At 39.4% G+C, this 13,892-nt stretch overlaps 2 protein-coding genes across 5 annotated transcripts; both read left to right on the forward strand.

The window, feature by feature from the left end:
• The first annotated feature begins 642 nt into the window (after positions 1 to 642).
• On the forward strand, positions 643 to 8,713 carry LOC125214720 (DDT domain-containing protein PTM-like). The gene is made up of 10 exons (XM_048115850.2): positions 643 to 888; positions 1,115 to 2,040; positions 2,466 to 3,131; positions 3,309 to 4,551; positions 4,807 to 5,098; positions 5,221 to 5,345; positions 5,459 to 5,907; positions 6,011 to 6,039; positions 6,687 to 7,163; positions 7,296 to 8,713. Exons 2-10 carry the CDS (start codon positions 1,208 to 1,210, stop codon positions 8,312 to 8,314), a joined length of 5,133 nt encoding a protein of 1,710 aa, XP_047971807.1. The 5' UTR covers positions 643 to 888; positions 1,115 to 1,207; the 3' UTR covers positions 8,315 to 8,713.
• Positions 8,714 to 10,394: 1,681 nt separating this feature from the next.
• Positions 10,395 to 13,713, forward strand: FRS5 (FAR1-related sequence 5). 4 transcript variants are annotated; one of them, XM_048117819.2, is made up of 3 exons: positions 10,395 to 10,549; positions 10,733 to 12,959; positions 13,209 to 13,713. In XM_048117819.2, the coding sequence occupies exons 2-3, from the start codon at positions 10,770 to 10,772 to the stop codon at positions 13,380 to 13,382; spliced, it is 2,364 nt and encodes a 787-aa protein (XP_047973776.1). In that variant the 5' UTR covers positions 10,395 to 10,549; positions 10,733 to 10,769; the 3' UTR covers positions 13,383 to 13,713. The 4 variants fall into 4 exon arrangements, with proteins under 4 accessions (XP_047973776.1, XP_047973774.1, XP_047973777.1 ...); XM_048117817.2 differs by having other exon boundaries at positions 10,412 to 10,549; positions 10,659 to 12,959; XM_048117820.2 differs by having other exon boundaries at positions 10,423 to 10,549; positions 10,722 to 12,959.
• Positions 13,714 to 13,892: the final 179 nt, after the last annotated feature.

The following is a 13,892-nucleotide window of genomic DNA, read 5'->3' on the forward strand; positions in this document are numbered from 1 at the left end:
TTACATATTTATGGTCAAAATCGAAACTAGTATGACAAAATCATATCATTTTATATATACGGTCAAATTTTAATAACAATTAAAATATAATAACATCAATTTATCAAAATTAATGCCGTTTCATTGTAATATTACTTTAAATTTTGTTTCATTGTCATTACTTTAAATTTTGTCCATTATAATATTAGAAATTCTAAATTTACAAGTTACTATGAGATTGACTAAAAATTAACATAAAAATATTTTTAAATAAAAATGATTCCATTTTTGTTGGGATTTTTCATAAAAAGCATGGGGCAGAAAATTGAGTTTGTAAAATGTCCAACGCTCGTATGCTTTTTAGTTTTCCGCAGAGTAATTTATACGAATTTTATATGTTTTATATGCAACTTAGTGTTTAAATAATTGTGTGATAATTACTCCATTGAAAATCCTAAAAATTAGGATTATCATTTAAAAAACCATAGCACCTTTGAGTACAAATTACAAAGAAGTAGAGCTTTAAAAAATAAAGTAAAATAAAATAAAATTCACGACATTAAAAAAATATGGAAATATTCCGCGTTAATTGAAAATATAAGACTCGGACGAGTCTTGCGAGTCGACTCGGGCAGTAATTAATCTGACTATCCCGAGACGAAAGAATCTACGAGAAGGCGAAGGCTTTTTTGGTTAGGCTGTTTTTATCATTTCCAAAAAATCATCACATCTCACAGCAACGCTACTCCCCTTTTCCCTCTGAATTCCTCTTCAATGGCGGTGTAATTCCACTACCTTTCTAGCCTAAAAGCTGCACAAGTCTCGCTGTTTTTTCGCCCTCGATGCGCAAATACGCGAACCCTAAGTTGATTTGAATCGGCGTCCGAATCGGAATTCAATCGATTATCGGTAACTTCTGTTCGCTTTTTTCGCTATTATTTTGTTCATATTGTCGTTTACTGTTTGGAAATTGTGGTTGTTGCTCTTTTGTTCAGTTTTTTTGGTAACTGGATGTGGAGTTTTAATGTTGGATCTAAAGCCGTCTAGAAATTCGCATCTGGTTATTGTTTTCGTTTTTATTTAATTTTGATTGAGATGCGAATGTGCTGAGAGCTGTGGTGATTAAATGTGATAGGTTTTGATTAGAGAAGATTGGGGAGGAGAAGCTGGAATGGTGAATTAGATTTAGGGGTTGTGTCTGAGGAATTGGATTACAGTTGGTGGTATAATGGAGCCTGCGGTGGCTGAACCGCCAAAGCGGCGGGGGAGAAAACGGAAGAATCGTGATTTGGAAAGCACGGAGGGGCGTGATGGGAAGAGGATAATGTCAACGAGGTCATTAAGGCTCGTGGGAAGATATGTGCGGAAAAATTTTCAGGGAAGTGGGTTGTTTTTGGGGAAGATAATGTCTTACGACTCAGGTTTGTATCGGGTAAACTATGAGGACGGAGATTTTGAGGATTTGGATAGTGGTGAAGTGAAGGTGATTTTGGTGGAAGAATGTGATTTGAATGGTGAGTGGTCGGGGAAGAAAGAGAAATTGGATGAGTTACTGCCAATTAAAGATGTAAATGGTAAGGTTTCGAAAGTTGAGGATGCGCCAGAGCCAGAAAATGTGAATCAAGCTGAGTTGTCACTGCCAAGTGACCAGAGGAATGATGAAGCTGCTGAAGACATCGTAGCAGAGAACCATGATGATGGCAATAGCAATGCAGATGCTGATTCTTCAAATGATTCATGTGAGGATACTCAAGATCAAGACAATAGTTTAGACATGGAAGAGGCACTTGTTCCACCTCCAGAGTTGCCTCAGTCTTCTGGGCACATTGGTGTCCCGGAGGAGTATGTTTCTCACCTTCTCTCCGTACATAGTTTCTTACGCTCTTTTAGTGTTCCACTGTTTCTATACCCCTTTGGACTAGATGATTTTGTAGGAGCACTAAATTGCTCCGTCGCAAATACGTTGTTGGACTCCATTCATGTTGCTATGTTGCATGTTTTGAAGCGCCACATTGAGAGGCTCTCATCAGAAGGTTCAGAGCTGGCATTAAAATGCATGAGGTACCTTATGATTTGAATTTATATCACGAGTCTTGATCTGTTTGTTCTTGTGAGTCTGAGCATTCTCCTTTTTTTGGGTGGGCTGGAGCGGAGCAGGGTTGTATAAATATTATGCACAATAATATTGCTTTCCTTCTCATCTTCTTTCCCAGTCTGCTAGTGCTATCTTGCTTTGTCACTCATACAAGGGACTAGAATCTAGAAATTGTGCTTCAAGTCAGCTTTGCATTAGCTATTAAATTAAATTTCCTATCATTGGAAAATGTTGTGTTGGTTACTTTGGAACTACTATCCTGACAGTTACTTTTGCAAACATTTTGGTAAAATGATCTTGTTTGTCTGTGTGCTTTTTCTTTAACTTCTAGCAAATTATTGTTTAACATTTACTTGCTGCATATCAAACTTCCTGTTTTCTGTCTGTATAGGTGTTTGGACTGGAACTTACTGGACAACTTAACTTGGCCAGTGTACTTGGTCCATTACCTAATGGTGATGAATCATAAAAATGACCCTGACTGGAATGATTTTTATGTCCATTCGCTGGAGAGAGATTATTACACTTTATCAGCTGGGAGGAAATTAATTGTTTTGCAGATTTTGTGTGATTTTATTTTGGACGCTGAAGAACTGAGAGCAGAAATGGATATGCGTGAAGAATCAGAAGTAGGAATAGACATGGATACGAGTACAGTGGTCAAACCTACAGGTGCATCTAGAAGACATCCTAGAGCCTCTGGGTTCAAGGATAGAGAACAAGATGCATATGAGATGAAGTCTTCTCTTGATAGGCAATCTATTCAAGTAGGCAGATCAGAAAGTTCTGCTGATGATGATGCTAATGGTGATGAATGTCGCATCTGTGGCATGGATGGTTTGCTGCTTTGCTGTGATGGATGTCCATTGTCCTACCACTCAAGATGCGTGGGACTGAACAAGATGCATATGCCTGAAGGTTCATGGTATTGCCCTGAGTGTAAAATGAATGCAACTGAACCGAAAATTTTGCAAGGAACAACCTTACGAGGAGGATATAATTTTGGCGTCGATCCATACGGACAAGTATTTGTTGCTACATGTGACCATCTACTTGTGTATGTTTCTAATTTTGACTTGAACCTCTACTTTAGTTTTTTTATTTGCTAAAATTTTGTTTGTCCCATGTGGAATTTGTCCTTGCCATTATCTGAGGTTTCTCAGCTGCCTTATCTAATGTGAAAGTTTATTATCTTTACTAATGTGCTTTGATTTTTCTGGAATTATATGTGCAGATTGAAGGCCTCAGTTGACTCTGAAATTTGTCTGAGATACTACAATAGAAGTGACATTCCTAGGGCTCTCCACGCCCTTTGCTCAAAAGCAGAGCATGTTGCCATATATTCAGAAATATGTATGGGAATCGTGCAGTATTGGCAACTGCCTGAGGAAATTATACCTCTCAATAAGATGACTGAAGTCGGTGTGCAATTAACAAATGAAATTGGAGGTGGTGTATGTACCGCTCATGTGGATAATCTGTTGGACAATTCAGTTGCAAAGACAACTGAGGTTGAGAACACTGGAAGTTGTATCAGTACTACCAGTGCAGCAGATATGACTGTCTCAAGTCTTACGAACTGTGTTCATGAACCTGTTCAATGTGTGAACTCTTCGGATAAGGTGGCCAAACCTATTCAGTTGGGTAACGTTGATTATGCTAGAGAGCAATCTAGTGTTATTGTGAACACCAGCATATGCGATGGACCCACTTCTTACAGTGGTTTAATTGGCCAGCCTACTGATACCAATGGTTTGAGTCAACAAAGCACTTCAAATGCGACAGAAGTTGTTGCCCACTCAACAAGAAACCAGAGCAATTATTACAGTGGTCCAAGCAGCTGTGTTTCTCAAGAAGCCAACATTTCCAATTCGTTCCTGGAACTTAACAATCGGGTGGACAAGCTGTTCTATCGAAATTCATGTGATGGTTGCTCATACATGGGGTCTTCCTTCAAACCATCTGGTTATATAAATAATTATTTGCATGGAGATTTCGCTGCTTCTGCAGCTGCTAATTTGGCCATTCTTTCGTCTGAAGAGAATCATGTCCCTGATCGATCTTCATATAACCGCCGGAAAGTTATGTCTGAAAATGTTTTACTTCATGTAAAAGCATTCGCTTCAGCATATATGCAATTTTTCTGGCCAAATTCCGAGAAGAAGCTTGTTGAGATCCCAAGGGAGAGATGTACCTGGTGCTTTTATTGTAAAGCTAATGTTGTAAGCAAGAGAGGATGCTTATTAAATGCAGCTGCTTCAAATGCCAACAGAGGGGCTATAAAGGTACTTGCTGGTGTTCGCTCTATGAAGAAGGATGGGAGGCTTCCTGGCGTTGCAACATATATTATGTTTATGGAGGAGAGCTTAGGTGGTCTACTTATTGGTCCCTTCCGTAGTGACACTTTCAGGAAAAGATGGCGTAAAGAAGTTGAACAAGCCACTGATTGCATTGCAATAAAAGTACTTTTGCTTGAAGTAAGCATCTTCATTTTTGTACCCATCATCAGGTTACTGGTCCTACTTAATAGTTGTTTAGCTATAGGAGACATAGTGGCATGGACTTAAGGGCCGGTGTTCCATCATGGTTTCTTCTTGTTTGCAAGCTTTCCTTGATTCCTGCTTTAAACTGTTTGTTAGTTCTCCCATAGCTGACCACTGTATTCCTGAAGTTGAAAATTTTTACTGTATAGAATTGTAGTTTAAATGCACAACCCTTGTTTCTGTTTACAGCTTGAGGAGAATGTGCACCCCATTGCCCTCTCTGGAGATTGGATAAAGCTTGTTGATAATGGGTCAACTCAATCTTCTACCACTCAGATTGCAGCAAATGCTGCTGGATCGACCCAGAAGCGTAGACCAGGAAGGCGTGGCCGGAAACCTTCTGCTGCAGTGGAAGTTGCAACCGATGATTGCCAGGATACATCAACTGACTTCACCTGGTGGAGAGGAGGTACACTGTCAAAGCTTATGTTCCAAAGATGTGTTCTGCCTTCGTCAATGGTTAGAAAAGCAGCCCGTCAAGGTAATGTGTTGGACCCTTTTTTTTCCACAGAGAAGTTCCATGCTGGTTGTATTGTGTTGTTTCTGTATATGATTTTGTGGAAATCCATTACTTTATCTGATGACAAGTTAAACGAATAGCAGGTGGTTCAAAAAAGATACCTGGAATAAATTATGTTGAAGGACATGAAACTCCAAAAATTAGCAGGCAGCTTATATGGAGGTCAGCAGTTGAAATGAGTAGGAACATGGCACAATTGGCTCTCCAGGTACATCTGAACACATACAACCCCCACTCCCTATGAGCAGTATATTCGGGCAATAAAATTCTTTTCTGTTATAATTCTGTTCATTCCTGATACAACTATTGACCTTGGATCAGGTTCGGTGCCTTGACTTTCATGTAAGGTGGAATGATCTAATACGTCCAGAGCAGAACCCTCCTGATGGAAAAGGTCCTGATGCAGAGGCTTCTGCTTTTAGAAATGCTTTTATTTGTGATAAGAAGTCTTTGGGAAATGAAGTCAGGTACTGCATTGATTTTGGTAATCAAAAGCACCTACCTTCTCGTGTCTTGAAAAGTGTAGTAGAGGTAGAGAAAATTCCTGTGGATGGAAAGGAAAGATACTGGTTTGCTGAGTCACGGATCCCCTTATATCTGATTAAAGAATATGAAGAAAAAACAGAGAAAAACAACCCTTTAGACATGCCCAAGCTGCAGAGGAGACAGTGGAAGGCTTCTCGGGAAAATATATTCTCCTATCTTGCACGGAAACAGGAAATCATTACCAGGAGTAATTGTTCTTCATGTCATCAAGATGTCTTGTATAGGTATTTTACCAACATATTTGTGTGTTCTTCTGTTCGAGCTCATTACTTTTTTCTCCCTTCATATCAATTATAATTATTTTGCGTGTTTTGGTTTGATCTTCAGGGATGCTGTCAAGTGCAGTTCATGCCAAGGTATTGCAATGATAAGTAGTATTGTATTTGCATCACTATCTTTTCAAACTCACATCATTCTTCCCTAAATGCCACAAAATGGTTTTTCCCAATAGTATAAAATGTCATACTCAATGACCAATAAACTGATCCCTTGTAGTTTGAACTTTGAAGATGATTAAGTTGATGCTAATCCATTGTAACTGTATCTTGCATTTCCTGCTGTCAGTACCCTAATACCCTTTCGCCTTTTATTTTTCCTTAAATCATTCTTTTTTATATAAACCTACTTGTTTTTTTCCGTTAGTGATCTCCCTCTATTATGTCAGACATGTGGAAAAGAGGATGAACTTATCTCCATCTGTTCTTTGCACTAAGGCTAGCAAAAATCACTATGTTCACTTCATTTGACTCTGTATTATTTTCCCTTACACATCACATACTGAGACCTTGTCTGCATGGTGTCTAGATTTTTTTTTTCTCTTCACTGTGGCTCAGTGTTTGGTGATTTTCTTTTCCTGAGACAAATTTGCTACAGTTGGTAAATGTTTGAATATATGTTGTCACTTTATCTCATTCTTCGAGTTTGTAGTGGCAAAGAACTAGTATGTTTTTTCTTCTCTTGGTTATGATTGTATTGGTTAGAGTATAACATGTTTGTCGGCCAGGTTTCTATCATCAACATTGTACAGTCAGTTCAACAGTTCAAAAGAATGAGGAAGGTGAGGTTTTGGTCACCTGCAAGTCCTGCTCTGATGCTCAGGCTCTCGCTCAAGTTCAAAATAGCTATGGGTCCCCTACGAGCCCTTTGCTACTTCAAGGTCAAGACATGCTAAATGGGGTGACTGCTAGCAGAAGTGAAAAATTAGTAGGTTATAAACGTCCATCAGAATCTGTTGGGGTGAAGGATTATTCTTCTGAGATAAAATCAATTAATGCTTCTGCAAATAAGAAGAAAAGTAACAACAAAAATTGGGGTCTTATTTGGAGGAAGGGCAGTGGTGAAGACACTGGCATGGATTTCAGATTGAGAAACATTATTATGAGGGGCAATCCAGATATGGATACGACAAATCCTGTTTGCCGTCTTTGCAATCTACCATATAATGCTGACCTTATGTACATTTGTTGCGAAGCGTGCAAATGTAAGCTTTCTCTGTAAATTTCATATTTGATCTCCGTTTCTTACGTAGTTTTACTTCTTTCTTTTTTAAACAATTCATAAATTTGGAACTGTACAGTACTAATTTATGTGTCCATTTGCTGCCAATTTACAGATTGGGTGCATGCTGATGCTGTGGAATTGGATGAGTCGAATGTCTATCGCTTGGCAGGGTTCAAATGTAGCCGGTGCCGTAGGATAAAAAATCCTGTGTGTCCTTATAAGCCACTAGATGATAAAGTAGAGAGCAAGGCTCCAAAGGTGGAGAGATATGAGCTGGACTCTAATTCTCCGTTTCTTGGACATCACATGGAAGAGCACCCTGCTTACTCTGCAATGCCAATGATGGAAGAAGTTGGTCGTGTAGTAGCAGATGTTCCTCCTGTCATTTCTCCTTCTTCCGAAAGCACTGGCATGATGAACGTTGATTATGGATGGAATAACTCAAACGTACCTCGTTCTGGTTCCAACAAGCTACCAGTAAGGAGACATGTGAAACAGGCGAATGATGCGTACTCTCCTTATCCTTTTGAAGCAAATGTCTTGAATTCTTCTGGAAAATTGCCAGTCAGGCGTCATACAAAGAGCGAAACCAACTCAGTTAACTATTCAGCAGTCAATCCCCATCAAATTGAAACTCCCAGCCCTTTCGAACCCAATGCCGAGAGCTCAGGGGTGAATTCGTTATCCTCTGAGGTCAATTGGGATGTTTCTAATGGGAGCTTTGATGATGGTATAACATTGGACTACGATGGTCTTGGTTTCGATGATATGGACTTTGAACCTCAGACATATTTCTCCTTCCATGAATTGCTTGCATCTGATGATGGTAGCCGCGCAAGTGGCAATGCACCTTCAGGAGACGTCATGCAAAATCTGGAGAGTGCCTCCACGCTTCCAGAAAACGAAATGCTTGATATATCTTATGATGACTACGAGGATCCCATCATATCAATAGGAACAGAGATGGATATTGTGCCTTGCAACATTTGCTCGCACACAGAACCGTGCCCAGACCTCTCATGCCAATTATGTGGTATGTGGATACACAACCACTGCTCACCCTGGGTCGAACGTGAACTCTCCTCATGGGAGGAGAATTGGAGGTGTGGCAACTGTCGTGAATGGAGGTAGTCGAAAACCGAGCTTTTTGTTCCACATTGTTGGGTGAAGTGCTATTCGAGGAAGAAGGTATATAAGTGTGCACTCCGGTTACAAAGTTGAAAGGTATCCATCCACTCATTCTATCCGGTTGAGACTAGAAATCGAGGCAGTGCCAGAGCAGTGGAACGAACTCTCTCTTGCTATTCCCTCGCTGCTCGTTGCTCTGAGACGGGCTGGTTGATCTACGTTCAGTCACAGGGAAAGGGGTGAGCATTCTTATCCGACTTTGATTGATAAGCTGGTTTTTTTGTGTGCTTATCTTATTGATTTGGTAACAGAAAACATTTGGCATTCATTCAATCCAGCATTTTGTAACTAACCATTACCAATCACTTGACATGCTATACTATTCTCTTATGATTGTTCTTACTATTTAGTAATTTATTTCTCATTTTGTCGGGGCATTTATCATGATAAAAAAAAGGAAGTAAAAGAAAAAATAAAAGAAAACATGTTGTGTGGAGTTGTTCACCCATTTTCATCTGTGTGAAGCCCCTTTTTTCTTCTTCACAAAAATAAGTATTTTTTCTAATTTATTACAAATATTGTTCATGGACTGTTATTTACATAAACTAACACGCTAGAATGAAATGCGTTATTTATTTATATAGTGGTGAAGTAAAATCTAAAGCGAGAGTGCGAGACCGGTTGAAAATGTAGCTAAAAAGTAAATCATTAATTTTAGTTTTTAGTTTTATTCTAATTATGGTTTTATCCTATATAAAAATAATAACCAATCCTATAAACGTGTGACGGAGCCAAGAATTTTTATCGAGCACGGCTAAAATATATATAAATGAAATTGAAGAGTTTTAAGAAGGACTCGAGCACGGCTAAAATATATATAAATGAAATTGAAGAGTTTTAAGAAGGACAATCAGTGAGAAATTAAAACAGATAATTTTTATAATAAATACTCCATCCGTCTCGTTTTAGGAGTCTCGGTTGAGTCGGACACATGTTTTAAGAAATGTTTGAGTGTGTAATAAATAAATGTTGTAGTGGATGTTGGGATCCACTTTTAATTGAGTGTGTAGTAAATAAATGTTGTAGTGGAGGTTGGGATCCACTTTTAACAATTTTTTACCTACTGTGTAGGCATTTTTTATTAGTTTACTCAACGGGATTCCTAAAGCGGGCGATCCGAAATTGATCAACCGGGACTCCTAAAGCGGGACGAAGGGAGTAGTTTATATATATCTAAGGAAATTGAAGGTGGGGAATATGCCCTTTCTAGCTATATGCTAGCTGCCTAGCTCCATACCTGCTATAAACATCGACCGATTTGAGAGGCGACTGCCAAATGGTCTAATTTTCACTTATGGTTAGTCATAAATGTCATGATCCTCCACCATCTATAGAATACTTTTCGAATAGACGACAAACGATGTTTTTTAACTTATGCGGCGAGTTACAGTATTACTCATTAAAGTATATCCTTATATCTCTTTAGTTCGTTCACTTCGCACTGCAAATCATTTCATTTAATGAATCCCTCAAAATTTATTTTTTGAGTAAGACGACAAACGATGTGTTTTTACCTTATGCAGCGAATTACAATTAACTCATTAAAGCATAAATTTTTTTATATCTGTTTAGTTCGTTAACTTCACATCGCAAATTATTTCATTTAATGAATCCCTCAAAATTTATTTTTTGAACAAGACGACAAACGATGTTCTTTTAACTTATAGGGCGAATTATAATTTTACACATTAAAGTATAAGAAACATTATATCTCTTTAGTTCGTTAACTTCAAATTGTAAACTATTCATTTAATGAATACTTCAAAATTATGTTCTGAATCCGCAAACGTCGGTACATTTATTTTCCGTACATTTATTTTCTTTCTATAGTACAAAATAGTTTCAGTTTATCATTTGGTCTATAAATCGATTAGATATTCTCTCAATTTAAAAACGAACTAATCATAACCATTTAATCTAAAATATTTGAGATTCAATCTTCTAATCATGCTGAGAGTTTCATCCTTGGCAAGCAGACCCCTACAGAAACCAAAATATGAAATTGGCCCCCACAAATAAATACGAGTTCGTAAAATTAGGGCTCTGATTGCCTGCAACCACGCCCACACGCCTCTTCACTCGTCACTCCCTCTCCTTTTTTTGAGTTTTCTTCCATTTCCAAACAAACCAATTCACTCAATTCTGATTTTTCTGTATAAAGACAATCATTAGATTCTGGTAAGTCTGTTCAGTATCTTTCATTCCCTCCCTCAATTCTTGCAAATTAACATTTGAGTTTCAGTTTTATTATTTGAATTACTTGAAGATTTGTTTGTAAATGGATCAGATTGGCATCCAAGAATCGTCCTTTATGTATATGCAGAGTGATTGTTGTTTGTGATTTGGATAGTTGCTGTGCAGATTTCCGGTGATTGAATTGGTGTGGTGCATAAAAATAATGGAAAATGGGGTTATAGAATTTGATGTTGGTTTAGGCGGGGGAGATGATGGGATTGATATTGAGCCCTCGAATGATGATGTTGACATGCCTGATGGATCATCGAATGATGCTAATTCTCTCGGCAGTGGTAGTGGGGAGACCTCTTTCAGTGTTGGGGTTTACATTCCGGAGGGGGATCATGATCTCGAGCCGTGTGAGGGGATGGAATTCGAGTCGGAGGAGGCTGCGAAGGCGTTTTATAACTCGTACGCGAGGAGGGTTGGGTTCAGCACTCGTGTGAGCTCCTCGCGCCGCTCTAGGAAGGATGGGGCGATCATACAGCGGTCGTTTGTGTGTGCGAAGGAGGGGTTTAGGAATTTGAATGAGAAGAGGACTATGGATAGGGAGATCAAGAGGCCGAGGACTGTGACTCGTGTGGGGTGTAAGGCGTCCCTGTCTGTTAAGATACAGGAGTCGGGGAAGTGGTTGGTGTCGGGGTTTGTGAAGGAGCATAATCATGATCTGGTGCCGCCTGATCAGGTGCATTGCCTCCGTTCCCATCGCCAAATCTCTGGCCCTGCAAAGACTTTGATCGACACGTTGCAGGCTGCTGGGATGGGACCGCGTAGGATAATGTCTGTGCTCATTAAGGAGTATGGCGGGATTAGTAGAGTCGGGTTCACAGAGGTGGATTGTAGGAATTATATGAGAAACAGTAGGCAGAGGAACATGGAGGGTGATATTCAGCTGCTTTTGGATTATTTGAAACAGAAGCAGGCTGAGAATCTTAACTTTTTCTATGCAGTGCAAGGGGATGAGGATCAGTACACCGGTAATGTGTTTTGGGCTGATCCAAAGTCGCGATCTGACTACAGCCATTTCGGAGATACTGTTACGTTTGACACCACGTACAGGTCGAATAGGTATAGATTGCCTTTTGCGCCCTTCACGGGGCTGAATCACCATGGACAGCCTGTCCTGTTTGGTTGTGCTTTCCTAATGAATGAATCAGAGGCTTCCTTTGTGTGGCTATTCAAAACTTGGCTGGAGGCTATGTCTGGCCGCTCTCCGGTATCAATCACCACAGAGCATGATGGTGTGATTCGCTCCGCCATCACACAGGTCTTCCCAAACACTCGCCACCGGTTCTGCAAATGGCATATGTTCAAGCAATGCCAGGAGAAGTTGTCTCATGTGTTGCTACAGCATCCTCAGTTCGAAGCTGCTTTCTACAAGTCTGTGAACATGTCTGAAAGCACCGATGAATTTGAATCGTGCTGGCATTCCCTTGCGGATAAATATGACCTCAGAGATCATAAGTGGCTTCAAGCCATCTATGAGGATCGGAAACAGTGGGTCCCTGTGTATCTACGCGATACTTTCTTTGCTGAAATGTCAGTCACTCAGAGAAGTGACAGTATGAATTCTTACTTTGATGGGTATGTGAATGCATCAACCAATTTGAATCAGTTCTTTAAGTTGTATGAAAAGGCGTTAGAGAGCCGCCATGAGAAAGAAGTTAAGGCGGATTTTGATACTATGAACGCATCACCTGTTCTGAAAACTCCTTCCCCAATGGAGAAACAGGTGTCAGAATTTTACACGAGAAAAATATTCGCAAGATTCCAAGAGGAGTTGGTTAGTACTCTCACTTTTATGGCATTGAAAGTGGACGACGACGAAGAAGTAATAAGTTATCAAGTATCAAAATATGGGGAAGAACACAGAGCTTATCATGTGAAGTTCAATGTTCTTGAAATGAGAGCTACTTGTAGCTGCCAGATGTTTGAGTTCTCGGGACTTCTTTGCAGACATGTATTGGCTGTTTTCAGAGTGACTAACGTACTTACGCTTCCATCTCATTACATCTTAAAGAGATGGACAAGAAACGCGAAGAGTAGTGTTACACTGGAAGAACGAGTCAGTGACCCATACCAGAGTTATTTGGAATCCCACACTGTTAGATATAACACACTTCGGCATGAGGCCTTCAAATTTGTGGAGGAAGGAGCAGAGTCCGTAGATTCCTATAATGTCGCTATGGCTGCTTTGGTAGAGGCTTCAAACAAAGTTGCTCTTGGGTTAAAGAGTGAGGGGAAGTCATCTTTGACCAATGATCGAATGAGGGATGTCTCAGCACGGATTGGAATTCAGGCGAATCAATGCACTGCGGAAGTGCCAGGGAGCTCGGGCCAACAACTGTCTGAGGTTTGTCACTCCATCTAGTTAAACTTTAGTACTTAGCTGAGTTTGGATGATTTTGTAAATATTTTTCTTTAGTGTTATAACAGCTTTTGAATGACTGAATCGTATAATTCTAGTAGACTGTCGTTAATCCTGAATTCCGATATTAAACGTGTTCATATGGTGGATTAGTTAGACTCATTATACAACTACTCTTACATCAACCACATAAATACAGCAATGTGTCTTTATAAATCCACATTATCTCTGTAGGATGACATGGATCGGAAGATTAACGAGCTTTCTGTTGACCTGGAGCGTGCCAACCGCAAGTGTGAAGTATACCGCACAAATCTCCTCTCGCTTATGAAGGATGTAGAGGACCATAAGCAGCGTTTATCCGTTGAAGTCCAAAACATAAAGCTGAGCTTGAAAGATAGCCTATAAGAATGCTTTCCTAGTTTGCATTGATCAGAAAAGAATCTGTCGACTCGTCTTGGGAGCACGATCCTGCAACGAAGTAGTTAGAACTCTAGCAACTAGAAGCCATTTTCTGTCTTTAGAATTTGTTGATGCTGCTTATATATAGGATTTCATAAGTTGCTGTCTGATGTCAAATGATTTATCAGCAGCTAATCAACCATTATTTAGTTAGTGCAGCAAATGATTAAACATTGATTTAGTGTATATAATTTGTGTCCAAGTGCACAGTTGAAATGCTTATAAGTCTGGTGGTTTACCTCAGCAATCTGAATGTTTTGATTTATTTTGAAGATTATACTTTTTTGTGTGATACTATATCATATCTCTCTTAGTTTATTTTCTCTTTCACTCGACTTTCTAAAATATCATTTTATTAAATTCCATGTTCAAAAGAAATGTCTCGTTTATGGCACGACGGATGGAGTACTTTATTAGATATGTGATATACCATGTCTAATTTTTAACCCACGAAAC

This window comes from Salvia hispanica, chromosome 3, assembly GCF_029641045.1.
Source record: "Salvia hispanica isolate PSC_SH4W2 chromosome 3, Shi_PSC_v1, whole genome shotgun sequence".
Classification (NCBI taxonomy): Eukaryota; Viridiplantae; Streptophyta; class Magnoliopsida; order Lamiales; family Lamiaceae; genus Salvia; species Salvia hispanica.

Coding starts and splice junctions, on each gene's coding strand:
- FRS5 (XM_048117819.2), top strand. CDS start 10,770: ATGGAAAATGGGGTTATAGAATTTGATGTTGGTTTAGGCGGGGGAGAT. Junction 12,960..13,208: donor CGGGCCAACAACTGTCTGAG/GTTTGTCACTCC, acceptor TTATCTCTGTAG/GATGACATGGATCGGAAGAT.
- LOC125214720 (XM_048115850.2), top strand. CDS start 1,208: ATGGAGCCTGCGGTGGCTGAACCGCCAAAGCGGCGGGGGAGAAAACGG. Junction 2,041..2,465: donor CTGGCATTAAAATGCATGAG/GTACCTTATGAT, acceptor CTGTCTGTATAG/GTGTTTGGACTGGAACTTAC. Junction 5,346..5,458: donor TGGCACAATTGGCTCTCCAG/GTACATCTGAAC, acceptor ACCTTGGATCAG/GTTCGGTGCCTTGACTTTCA.